Here is a 13470-nt window from a genome sequence, read left to right as displayed (position 1 = left end):
ACATGCCAGGAATTTGGCATCGTCTTCACAAGTCCATGAGACATCGATGTGAGGCCTATATTCAGGCAGAAGGTGGACATTTTGAACAATTACTATAAGGTTAAACAGTTAAGTGTCATAGACAGACCTTCAAAACTCGAAAACCAAGCATTTCTGGAACTATGTTGATATAAAATATTTTTATTGTCTACATATGAGGAACTCATTCCTGAAGTTATGCCACGTATTTTTGAGACACCCTGTATATATCTTCTGGAATGAAATTTAAGAATCCAAAAATGCAGAAAAAAAGGGTTAAATTTAGACAGAAGTAATACTTAATATTCTACATACATAACTGCATTATAAAAAATGATGGCAGAAATAGTGTTCACAATGCCTGACATTATAAATTTCAAAAATAATTGGCTTGACTGCCCACTTTCCTATCCCATTCCCCAAAAGTAAAGCTTTTGCCTTTACTGGGATCATCCTACCAACATTACTTAGTTTGGTTGTATATTACAGTTTCATACAATTATTTATTGCTCACAATGCATAAATTTTGCCAATATCTATATTGCACTGTCAAAATTGGTAATAAATATTGTATAACATGCAACAGGCACCTCTCCTCAAATACTTTACTGAAAATCAAGAAATAGAGATATGGTGCAGAATTATTTTCTTTTTCAATGTATACAGATGATCAAAATCAATTGATTTTGATCATCATGAGATACTAATTTTAATAAATATATGACAAGATGAAATATATTATACCTGCTGATATTTATGAGGTGGTGATGTGATAAGTGTTGGACAGAATGATGTAACTCCATGACTCAGTATTCCTTTGGCTACAATTCCAACTCCCTTTTTAATATCTTCCACATTGTCAGAAAAATCAACACCAAAACCACCTAAATAAAAATAGAATAAATAAATCGAAAACAGGAGACTAAAAATTCAAGGTAGAAGTACCTTTCAAAGTTAAAAATAACATGAAAATCATGTAAAACCATTTTTATAGAACACAATGGCAAATGCAAACAAAAAAAAAAAAACTGTTTTAACTGCTTTATTTTTAAGCTGTTATGCACAGTAGCACAACCAAAGAGGTGAGAAGGAAGGGGGCATGCAATAGAGCTTATGCAAACCAAAAAGAAAGCTAGATTTAGTTTTAAAAATTTAAGTCGTATCAAATTTTGTATATGAAATTTTGTTGCATCCCATCCTACTCCAAATTTCTGGTTGCTCCACTTGATGGCATTACTTAAGGACAATAAATACGGTTCAATAAAGTTTGCTAAAATTAAATCCATTATTAAAAAAATATACTACACAACGTATACAAAAAAAAAAGTTTTATTTATAGAAGGCAGCACCAAAAATATATAATTACAATTATTAAATATGACAATACTGCAAATTTTTTTTTTTATGAAAACCCTAAACACGAAAGGTATTAGAACCTATAGTACATAGTACCGCATGTAGGTTGAAAGTTGAGAATATGAATATAAAGTAACGGTTTTGCCTTAACTGGAATCATCCCACCAACATTACTTGTTGACATTAGACTTGAATTTCTGTAGATTGTAATTTCAGAAAATGTGTGTGAAGGGAGGGAGGTTGTTCCAGAAAACAGAAGTTGAAGGGATAAATGAGGAAAAAGAAAAGTTAGCTCTGTGAGTTAAGTAGGACAGTAAATGGATATTGAACTTTTCTTTGGTGCTTTCCTAAATGCCTTTCAAAATATAGGAAAGCAGCAGTGTTAAAAATGCAATAACTATCATTCTCATGACTCTAATTACATATATGTATTTGAGCAGTGGTAGATTTACGCTATCAGGGGATCAAAGTGCAAAGTAAATATGTGGGAAGAATCTGCAGGAAATTCATGAAAGACATTAAAGAAACTGTTTTATGAATATCAGTTTTTATTAAAAATTGTACTAGTAACTAATTACTAATAAAAATATATTTTCAAAAATCTGTATACATGAAAATATGAGAATAGCAAAAAGTGACTGATTATGTCTGGAAAAAGTAAAGCCCATTATATAATTATGTTTTTGAAATGTCAGAAATCTTCCTATGAGAAACAAATTCATAGATGAATTCATAAATTTTTATAAATTTCATAAAAATTGCAAAATAGAATAAAGAACTCTTCAATATGAGGCAAATGGCAGTACTTACATTATGTAACTGTATGGCTCACCTTACACTTCATAGTTAGGCTTCTGTTTTCCCTTCTAACGCAGCTGCAATTGTATAAACCTTTGGACAAGGGAAATATAAAAACCTTACACACATTATTCTGGGGTGCAATGTTACATAAAATCAATTGATAGCGGCTTGGCAACAATTGATATAGTGAAAGTCATAACATTGCTAAAAAAAAACGTTATCTATTTCAAAGTGAAAATTCCACTGTTGTTCATTTTGCTCCTCTGCCAATGCCTTATACATATCGATCAGATATGTATAAGTTACTTTATAGTTTCCTAACAGCCTTCTGCTATTTTCACCAGACAAGTTGCCATCTTGGGACTCATTCAAGAAGCTTGATCACTTTCTTTATACACAGCCCATGGACCCAAACACAATAATACAAATGTTAATTACAATTTACCTTGTAAACAAGAACAGTAATCTCTTTCCCCCTAGATGAAAAGAGCACAGTAAATGATTGACAAAACAATGTGCAGCTTCCTAGACACCTGCTTAAAATGCATGGTATCCATCATGTCCTATAATAACACCTAAGTCCATCTCCTCATATACATCCTTCAATTCCACCCCGCCCCCTAGTTTATTAATTATTCTGGGGATATTTTCTGAATGTAGACTCTTACATTTGGTAGAATTAAAATGTAACTGCCATTTCTCTGGCCACTCAAATCATTCTGAAGGTGCTCAAGCCCAACCTACTCAACCAACACCCAGCCAGCTTTCATATCATCAGGAAATGTCACCATAGCATCCTTTATTCCCTCATTAATAACATTCAAGAAAATCAAACCAAAAGTGACTCCTAGCACTGAACCTTGAGTGACTCTACTCACAACTGAGGCCCATTTGAAGAGTGATCATATATAATAGATATGTCCAACTTGCTGCCTGTGAGACCACACACACAGCCCATTTTTTCAGTGTATGTTGCCTATAGCCAAGTAGGAACTTCTAAGAGTTATATCCCCCAAATGTGGGGATTTTGTGTACAATATATTTTTGCATATATTGCTTAGCAATGCAGATATAAAAATATGGTGGTTAATTTACATAAAACCATTGATAATATGATGATTTAAAAAATTATCTACATTAATAATTTACTCACTTGTTCAATTTTTATTCACTTGTACCTGCTCAAAAGGTACAAGAGTATTTTAAATTTTAGTACAATAATTTTTATTTTTAATTTTAGCTTTTCTTTATATCCATCACTAAACAATATATATTGTTGTAAGCAAAGTCTCTACTTTCTTGCTTGTGTGCAAAGTCTCCCTATCCCAATGTTTGTTTTGTTTGTTATTTGGTTTTTAGGAGCATTAGCAACTAAGGCCATATTGCTCTGGGGATATGCGGTGGTCATTCCCTGACCTTTCCGCATCCTCCGTATTTGGTGGTCATGGGCTCAAACCCCGGTCTAATCAAGAAGCATGTGCTATGCACTGCTGCTCCTGCCCACCTGGCTGCGGAAGTGCCTCAATCCCCATGGAGCTTAAAACTAACATGTTAAAAAATACAATTTCCCACGGATTGTAAAAATATCTATTTATGGTAATATTCAATTTTTCTGTGTTGCTGTCTCATCATATTTTAAGCACACTTTCATCATGCTATTATACATTATCAAAACTGTTCTTGGATATATGTTTGTTCACAATATTTGCCTTTTCGCCTACATAAATCATATATCATTTGAAAAGTCTCATCCAAGAATCAAGTTTATATCAACCAGAATTTAATGAGTTAATTTTTAAATACAAAATTAAGTAATTAATGTGTTTGTGTAAGTGACTTAACTGACATTATAAATCAGGATATCATAAGCACCATGTTAACAGTTGAATCAGTAGTGGAATGGATAAAAGAGTTTCACTTGTGGTTTTCATTCTTCAGTTATACACGATCATTTACAAATGGAAATATATTTTTCCCTAACTATTCCTTTTTATGAGAAGTGATTATCATTGCTCAAGAATAAAGGTATAGTTGAAGAAAAATTGAACAAAGTGACATAAATGTGAGATATAAATAGAAAAGCATGTCACTAGCAAGGAATTTACTGATTAAATTAATCAATGAAAGTTAAATTGGAACCATATTTTTGACCTTTATAACCAACCTCCATACCATTCTGCAACTCGTGATTTTCTCTTGATTTGTGATTATTTGTCTGGATCACAAATATCATAAAAAAGCCAATCAAAGAATGCTGCATTCCTCCAGGTAAAGTAAAATAACTACTTTGCATATTCATTGTAGAAATATACTAAATGTGCAATCATGGTGTTAACTCTTAATGTTTATAACACAATTTCAAATACCTCTGATGACCTTTAGAATTTCAGACAATGTCCAAGTTTGCAGATGATACAAAGGTTGGCAGGGTTGTTAATGACAGTATGCTACTGCAACAGGATCTAGATAAGTTGGGCAAATGGGCTGAGAAGTGGCAACTGAAGTTTAACATTGACAAATGCAAAGTACTGCATATGGGTAGCAGTAACCAAGAGAACTGTACCACCTGTGTGGTAGTACACTCAGGGAAGTGGAGAATGAAAAAGACCTGGGGTAATTGTGCAGTCAGATATGAAGTTCGCTGAGCAGTGCAGATGGGCTGCCAGAGCAGGTCATGGAGTCTTGTTAATGATATACAGGAATTTTGCTAGCAGGCACAAGGAAGTAATTATCCTGTTGTACAAGGCAATGGTCAGGCCACACTTTGAGTACTGTGTACAGGTCTGGAAGCCTCATTTTAGGAAGGATGTAAAGTTGCTAGAACAAGTACAAAGAAGGGCAACAAGATTGGTGAAGGGGACAAAAGGGTGCTCTTACCAAGAAAGGCTTAAGTTCTGCAAATTGCAGCACCTGGAGACTATGCACCTGTGAGGTGATCTGATTGAGGTGCTGCAATTTGCAGAACTTAAGGCCTTGAACAGGTTGAGCAACAGGTTGATGGGATTCTTCCTCTTGCTCTGATTGCAAATCTGAGAGGTCATAGATTCAAATTAAGGAAAGACAGTTGTAGAATAGATGTGTAGAAATTTCTTTAGCCAGCAGGTAGTTGATTGTTGGAATAGACTTCCATCTCTTGTTGTGGAAGTTGATAACTTAAATAAATTTAAGACTGAGCTAAAAAAACTGGGAGGTTTTTTTTTGCCTGATGCTGCAAAAGCTTGCTTGCTTTCTTGCATCGCATGCCTAAACTAATGCTAATAAGGTTAACTTTTCACACACATTTATTACCACAAGATAGTACTTTAAACCTTACCAATATGTAAGGTTATGTCAATTTGTGCATAAGAATATTATTATAACCATGTAATAAAAGCTATTTTTGTCTTTTAATTGTGTTGGATTCTGTACTTCATTAAATGTAAAAATTAAACTATAAAGGTTTGTTATAAAAAAATTAAATCTGATTTTGAAAAATACAGTTAGTGGTAAGGAACTGTTCTTATGGCATACCAGCTGGTAGAACCCATGTAGCTTATGAACTTCAGAATTTCATATGTGCAGCAAACTCCAATGAGAACCATGCCAAAGCCTAAGTATATAATTACAAAATTGTTTCTTGTATCAAACTCCTGTGTGACCATGTCATAATAGTTTATCAGTGGTCAAGAATAATATCCGGCCAGCATATTTTCTCTAAGATGATTCTGTAATTAGTATTAGTAGTGGCAAATGATGTGCAATGAAGCAGGCTTATACAGCATCAACAAAAAAAAAAAAAAAAAAATTAACCCAACCTCATCTTTCCATTCTCTCTAATAAAAAATGTCTAATTCTTTCTTAAATTTATTCAAACCACCCACTTCCATAACACCAACACCAGATGGATGTTTTTTTCCAACAATCGGCCACTTTCTGGCTTAAAGCAATTTTCACACATCTATCCTACAATGATCCTTTTTTTGATTGAAATTTATGTCCTCTTATATTGTCCAAGAAAGAGTAAGGATGCCATCAGCATCACTTAATCTATTTAAAGGTTTAAAAACTTTAAGCACCCTCTGTCTTCTGCCACTCAACCATCCCTTTATCCATAGCAATAACTTGCCCCCAATGCCATACTGCTCCAATTTTTACAGCAGTCTTTCACACAGAACAGTTTCAAAACCTTGACTGAGGTCTAAGTATATGATATCAAAATTATTTTTTGCATGCAATTCATTTGTTACTCTGTCATGGTAGCAAATAGGAAATCAGATTAGTTAAGATGATCCTGCAATACGTCTATAACCACTAGCTCCATTAATTTCTCAGGAACAGAAGTCAAGGTTACAGGTCCATGACTGCACACCTCCAATCTATAGGAACATCTCTTGAATCTAAAGATGCTCTCATAATTATGGCCAGATGTTTGCTTATCTCTCTTGCTGCTTCTTTTAATATAATGGGCCAGATTCTAGCAGGTGCTTTATTTGCTTTTAGCTTCAACAGTTTCCCTTCCACTTTCTTTTCAGCTATCACAAAATCATTTAGCTTCCAGTTATAACTTGATATACCTCTGAAGGCCTCCGTAGCCGAGTGGGCAGGAGCGGGAGTGCAGTAGCACGTGCTCTTTGAGTAGACTGGAGTTCAAGCCCCTGACTGCTGAATACGGTTGATCTGCCAACCTGCACTGGACCAGCGTGGCAGATTATGGTCCATTTTCCCTCAGCATGAATTGTTGAGGAGGCTTCCATCCTGCAGTGGGTTGTAATGGCTGCACTTTACTTTTTTTTTTTTTTTACCTCTGAAATGCTGACAGTCCCCCTAAGGAAGGGATAGTCCTCCTCCTCTAGAAAAGTTTTAGAAAATCATGGTGCCAAATGCACCATATTTTTGAATTTGGGGTTGGTTTTACAAAATCTTAAAAAGGTCAGTTTTCAATTATTTTGTTTTCTGAGATCAAGAAAAAAATTACTTTATCATTTTGGATGCCTGTTACTTTTGCTGTTGCTCTGTAGTCTCACTTCTTTGATACAGTGCATTTAACAAAGTCACCTTTTCCGTTATTTGATTCTTCAATAATATCGCACTTACATAATAAACATTGAGTTCTTATTCCCCAGTGATGTTTTTAAATAATAACACCATAAGTATTTATTTGCTAATTTGACATTTGAAATTACAAATGTATAGTAAATTGGATAAATTAATAAATAAAATTAATGTAATAGGTATTATTTATTTATTATTCAAAACATTTTTATAAAAATTTCCACAGTAAAAGCACATTATCATATTTCTTATTGTGATATCTTTTTTTCACTGTTTATGTCTATGGCTGCATGATGGCCTTGAATAAGCCATAGTTTTATTAATCATTTTAATTATTAATTAAGCATTGTGATTTGCACACAATTCAACAGATGAGTCACAAAGTCCATTCCATTATCCTCTTAATTGTTCTGATGTCATCCATTCTCATAACATGTCCCAACCAGGCAAGTCTCTGGCTCTTCACAAATCTGACGATGTCCGCAACCTGAATAAGATTGCCAAGTTCATAGTTCATTCTAATCCTCCAGGATCCATCAACGTCTTGTATGGGCTAAAAGACTTTTCACAAAATTCTACGCTCGAACATTCTCAACAACCACTCATCTTCACTCGTTAATGTCCAAGCTTCACAACCGTATGTTACAACTGGTCTAATGAGACTTTTGTATATCCTTAATTTTAAATGTCTGTTCAATACACTGGACTTCATTAGTTTTCATGTGCATAGAAGCATCTGTTTCCACTAAGGATGTGGGACTTAATTTCTTTAGTAATAGAGTTGGACTGGTTTATCTGCGAACCTAGATAGGCAAAATTTTGAACATGCTCAAATGAGAAGCTGTTGGTTCTTAAATTTTCCGTGTTATATGCCATTCTCCGGACTTCCATATATTTTGTCTTCGCCTCATTTATCCTAAGTCCTCTTCTATCCAGCCTGACCACTGTTTCCTCCAGTGCTCCTTTAGTCCTACTGATAATAGCAACATCATTAGCATATGCACAGACCTGCACTGTCTTTGTGCCTATGTGTCCAGTCACTTCTAATTTTCTGACATCCACCTCTAAAACCAAGTTAAATAACACAGTAGAGAGCACATCGCCCTGTCTAACATCAATGTTAATGTCAAAGGGAGTTGTCAACTCATTGTCAATTCTCACCACTCCTTTAGAGCCAGCCAGGGTTGCTTTTATGAGCCTAAAAATCTTTGCAGAAATGACCAGGAGGAGATCATTTATCATTTCCTCTCTGTTGAGTGAATCAAAAGCTTGTTTGAAATCTACATATTGGTTAAATAAGTGTACATTATACTCAAATGCTTTTTCCTGTATCTGCCTCAAATCTGGTCATTTGTTGAGTTTTTTTTTTTTTTTTTTTTTTTTTAGTAGTTGTTGGCGCATCGGCTTCTGTGGCCATAATGCACCTCACAAGGTTTTTTTTTTTCAGTACTTAGATCCAAGCCCAAGGCGGGATTCGAACCCGTGACCTTTGGTTGCTAGGCAGGTACTTTACCCACCCGGCTAGCCCGGTCGGCCATTTGTTGAGTGACTGGATCTGAAACCACCCTGATATTCTCCAATGATTTTCTCTTAATATGCTGCCAGTCCCAACAAAATAAACAACTCCTGACAAAACCGTGTAAGTAACGCTCAGCAATATAATAACTGTATAGTCAGAGCAAAGCAGTTTATAACCTTTCTTGTAAATACAATGAAATTAAACTGCATTAATTATAGAATAAATATTAAGTTGGCTATTCCACAATATTGTAACTGCATCAAAATAGTAAACATTTTTTCCACTGTTCTAAAATTCATAAATTTGGGAAAACATACCATTTATTTGAAGATCAATAAAACCAGGAGCAATAAGCACACCATGACAATCAATTTTCACATCTGCTAAAACCTTCTCTTCAAAAAACAGTGGTTCTGGGTTGATAATTTTTTTATTACGTACCCAAAAATCTTCTTTGATAATCTGATGATCTCTTAAAACATAACAGTTTTGAAACTGAATAATTTGTTTTCTTAATGCCATTACACAATTCTACCTCTTGTTTTTCAGCCTAATGTATAGCCAAAGGACTGTTACTGCAACATCTTTTATACAGCTAATTGAGAAAAAATATCAAAATATAATGAATATAATTACTTCATTTTTCTATTAATTCATAATTATACAGATAAATAAGTAAAGAAAAGAAAGGCTATAAAATAGAAAAGCTACATGCTATTTTTTAATAAATGATTCAAAAAATTCTCTAAAAAGAAATGCAAGTGTTGCAAAGTAACCTAATGCCATGAAGCATTGAATAATTATTAGTAGCTGTACAAGATGAGAGCAAACAAAATCACTTACCTCCCAACAAATAAGGAACTAATCAATATCCTTATGTCTGTCAGATCTGAAGCATCTACAGATTTTATCTACTGATTTTTGCAAATTATTTTAATCTCCATTTTTATATTATTGAACAGAATTCTGATATGTATTTACTTACGCAACACAAACCCACTAATGTGCCAATTTTTATGTGAGTGCATTTATATTCAAGACTCCAGGTATCATATGAAGGAGGTTTGAAAGTTTGTGGCCTGAGTATGAAAAGCTAAGGGGTACAGAACTAAAAGTTTCTATACTTAATGTATACTGGGGGGGGGGGGGTTTAACCTCCTGCTTGCTTTGCTTGCCCACCCCTGTGCACGCTTTTCTATGTAAAATGTAGAGGTATACAGAGTAAGTCAAATCTTTTCAATGTAAAAGACACACCTGTCCAAACACACTGGTCAATATCTAATTCGGAAATTACCTAGGTAATTATTTACCTGTGCATTTGTAGTGTGTGTGGCATTCTCAAGGTTGAATAAATATCACGGTAAAACTCCAGCCTCCAACATGGCATCAAGCAAAACAGTGGGAAAGCAGTGATTGACAAGTTGTGACTCACATATTTCGACAAACGGACAGGAACAAAGCAGTGATTGGCAGATGCCACTGTTTTCCCCACCCACTGTCCTCCTAGTTTGATATGCCTAGGGTGTTTTCCCCCATATTTGCCGCTGTTTTTAAATCAGGAACTCGTTTTCCCATTTTAAAACAGCGGGATGGTGGGATAGACACCCTTCCTAAGCTCAGCGCCCCCTCCTCGATGACACAAAACAATCAGAAAAGGGAGATGCCTTCACCTATCACTCCTCCTCACATTCTTCCTCACATTTATCAAAGTACCTGCTCGTGTATACTATACTGGACTTCAGCCAATATCACTATGTAATTATTTACCTGCGTTTACATATGTCACTTAGGAAAAGGCCTTTTGCCTCTGGTTCCATAATACATGAGGAATATTGTTGCATCCCAAAGAGCAGGACTAAAATATTTAACTGAAATATTTACAAACTTACAACCACAAAGTTCCATGAATTTCAACGTCTTTTTTGAATTACAGGTCCTGAAATCAACAAAACTGTGGGAATGAGGAGAGATGGAAAAAAATCATTCACTATGGAGTCATCTAACATTCGTAAAAACAGGTTTTGACTGTGGGACTAATGCCAAAAGGCAATTCAAGAGGATATGGTTAAAACATTGAGAGAGGCCACTTCTTATGCCATGGTTAAGAAGTGGGCAACAGAGTTTAAATGAGGAAGATCCTGGAGGATGACCCAAACTGTGGAAGGCCTGCAACATTCATTACTCCAGAAGTCATTGAAAGTGTGCATGATCTGATGATGAGTGATAGTTTGGTATATTTCCAGCATCTTGAACATTTCATTTTCATTTGACCATGTGTACCACATAATAACAGAGGTTCTCACTATGAAGATTCAGCACAATGGGTCCCAAAGTTGACAACAAATCAAAAATACACAAAATGTGTATTTTTGAATATTTGCATTGTTTTCAAGCAGATCCAGCAAATTGTGGGTGTAGCTCAGCAGTAAAGTGTTCGTTTTGCATGTGAAAGACCTCAGGTTCGATCCACAGCAATTCCAGCCACTTTCTTAAAACTTTTCATATTGTTGCAAGTGGAAGTGCTGTACAAATTGGAGCAGTAGGACATTAAGGACAAGTTGCTACAATGGCTGAGTGGGAGAAATAAAGAGTGGTAATCAATGGACACTGCTCTTCGTGGACAATGTTATTAGTTGAATCCCACAGGATTCTGTGTTGGGCCCATTGTTGTTTTCTATATTTATCAATGATATTGATCAAGATATATCAGGCTTAATGTCCAAGTTTGCAGATTATACAAAGGTTGGCAGGGTTGTTAACGATGGTAATGACAGTATGCTACTGCAACAGGATCTAGAAAAGTTTGACAGATGATCTGAGAAGTGGCAAATGAAGTTTAAACTTAACAAATGCAAGGTACTACTTATGGGTAGCAATAACACCAGAGTATCTTATCAACTGCGTAGTATTACACTCACGGTAGTGGAGAGTGAAAAAGACCTGGGGGTTATTGTGCAGTCAGACATGAAATTCTCTGATCAGTGCAGACATGCAGCCAGGACAGATCACAAGGTTTTGTCAATAAGGAGTTTAGTAAATAAATTTGATGAATTTGAGGTATTGCTCAAAACATCAAAGGCATATATTCTGGGGATATCAGAGACGTGGTGTCACACAGATATAAGGAATGCAGAACTGGAATTTGGGGAGTACAATGTCTACAGAAGAGATAGGCAGGATAGGAAGGGAGGAGGGGTGATGCTATTAGTTAAGAAATACATAAAATCCAAGGAAGTGAAGCCAGTCGACATTACTGGACAGCGCAGTGTCGAGTCAGTTTGGTGTGACAAGCATTGGGAGATCAAAATTGAGTAGGGTGTGCTATAGGCCTAATGACTCTGATGAGTATAATAAGAAATTGTACAGGGAAATAGAGTGGGCCAGTAAATCAGAGAGTCTTATAATGGGGCATTTTAATTTCCCAGATATTGACTGGAATTTGGGGGTTGGTCACTCACACACTAGCAAGGCTTTTGTGGATTTATTGGATGATTGTTTTCTACATCAGCAGTTCGGGAGGCAACTAGAGGGAGTAATACTCTTGATTTGATTATCAATAGTGATTCTTCATGCATTAAGAATCTGCAGGAAAATGAACCACTAGGTGGCAGTGATCACAGTGTGCTGAAGTGGGATTTACTCAAAGAGGTAACTACTATTAGGGGTAAAGGGAAGGGTTATTGCTTCCGTAAAGGCGACTACGATGGACTGAGACAGTATTTAAATTCTATACAGTGGGACCAACTGATGATGTTACCAACAGCAAATTCAAAATGGGAAGCATTCAAAGAACTTATCTTGGAAGCTACTAGGCTTTACATACCAACTAAGAAATATTGTTCAAGGTTTAGGCCTAAGTGGATGTCAGATGAACTAATGAGACATATGGCAGAGAAGAAAAATGCATGGGATACATATAAATGAACATGTGACACAGAAGCCTATGATAGATATAAGTTGATCTGTAACCAAGTTACAAAGGAGGTTAGGCAGGCGAAGGCAGATTACGAGAAATCTTTGGCAAGGGATGCAAAGAAAAACAGCAACGAGTTCTTTACTTATGTAAACTCTAGAAGGAAGGGGATGAATCAGATTGGTCCACTTGATATCGATGGGTCAACTGCTGATGATCCTGCTCAGGCAGCTAACAAACTAAATGAATATTTTGCATCAACATTCACACATGAGGAGTTATTCAGCGAGGGAAATGCCAGAGGTGTATTCAACTCTGGCAGTAAGCTAGAGAATCTTGTAATAACTGAGAGTAAAGTGGAGGAGAAATTATTGAAGATAAATACAAGAAAGGCACCTGGGGTGGATGGGATCTATCCAGTTATATTAAAGGAGGCAGCAAAGGAAGTAAGCAAACCCTTAGCCATAATTATGAGAGCTTCCTTGGACTCAGGGGAAGTACCCTGGACTGGAGATGTGCAAATGTGACCCCAATTCACAAAGGAGGATCAAAGGGCGACACAAGTAATTATAGACCTGTTAGTTTAACTTCTGTTCCTGGAAAATTAATGGAGGCACTGGTTAAAGAAGCACTGCAGGATCATCTAGACAAGACTTCAGTTATAGCTCAGACACAGCATGGTTTTGTTAAGGGGAAGTCTTACCTGACCAATTTGATTGGATACTATGATGCAGTCACAAAAGAACTGGATGCAGGGAATAACTTTGATATTATATACTTGGATCTTAGAAAGGCTTTTGATACTGTTGCACATGGAAGACTGCTACACAAA

The 13470-nt window shown here is 35.7% G+C and overlaps 1 protein-coding gene across 1 annotated transcript in view; it reads right to left on the bottom strand.

Moving 5' to 3' along the window:
* LOC150079683 (N-acetylglucosamine-6-phosphate deacetylase) overlaps nucleotides 1-9287 on the bottom strand; it is a 39511-nt gene extending 30224 nt beyond the window's left edge. The window contains exons 1-2 of the mRNA XM_090382418.1: nucleotides 9043-9287; nucleotides 763-902 (exon numbers count right to left, since the gene is read on the bottom strand). Coding sequence (XP_090238544.1) covers nucleotides 763-902; nucleotides 9043-9247 — 345 coding nt within the window. The 5' untranslated portion in view covers nucleotides 9248-9287. The remainder of the gene's footprint in view (nucleotides 1-762; nucleotides 903-9042) is intronic.
* Between the last annotated feature and the right edge of the window lie 4183 nt (nucleotides 9288-13470).

The sequence above is a fragment of the Mastigoproctus giganteus genome, chromosome 10 (assembly GCF_048544385.1).
Source record: "Mastigoproctus giganteus isolate SK-2022 chromosome 10, ASM4854438v1, whole genome shotgun sequence".
In the NCBI taxonomy this organism is placed as follows: domain Eukaryota; kingdom Metazoa; phylum Arthropoda; class Arachnida; order Uropygi; family Thelyphonidae; genus Mastigoproctus; species Mastigoproctus giganteus.
The sequence above is the reverse complement of the archived record's forward strand: the minus strand, read 5'-3'. Positions and strand labels throughout refer to the sequence as shown.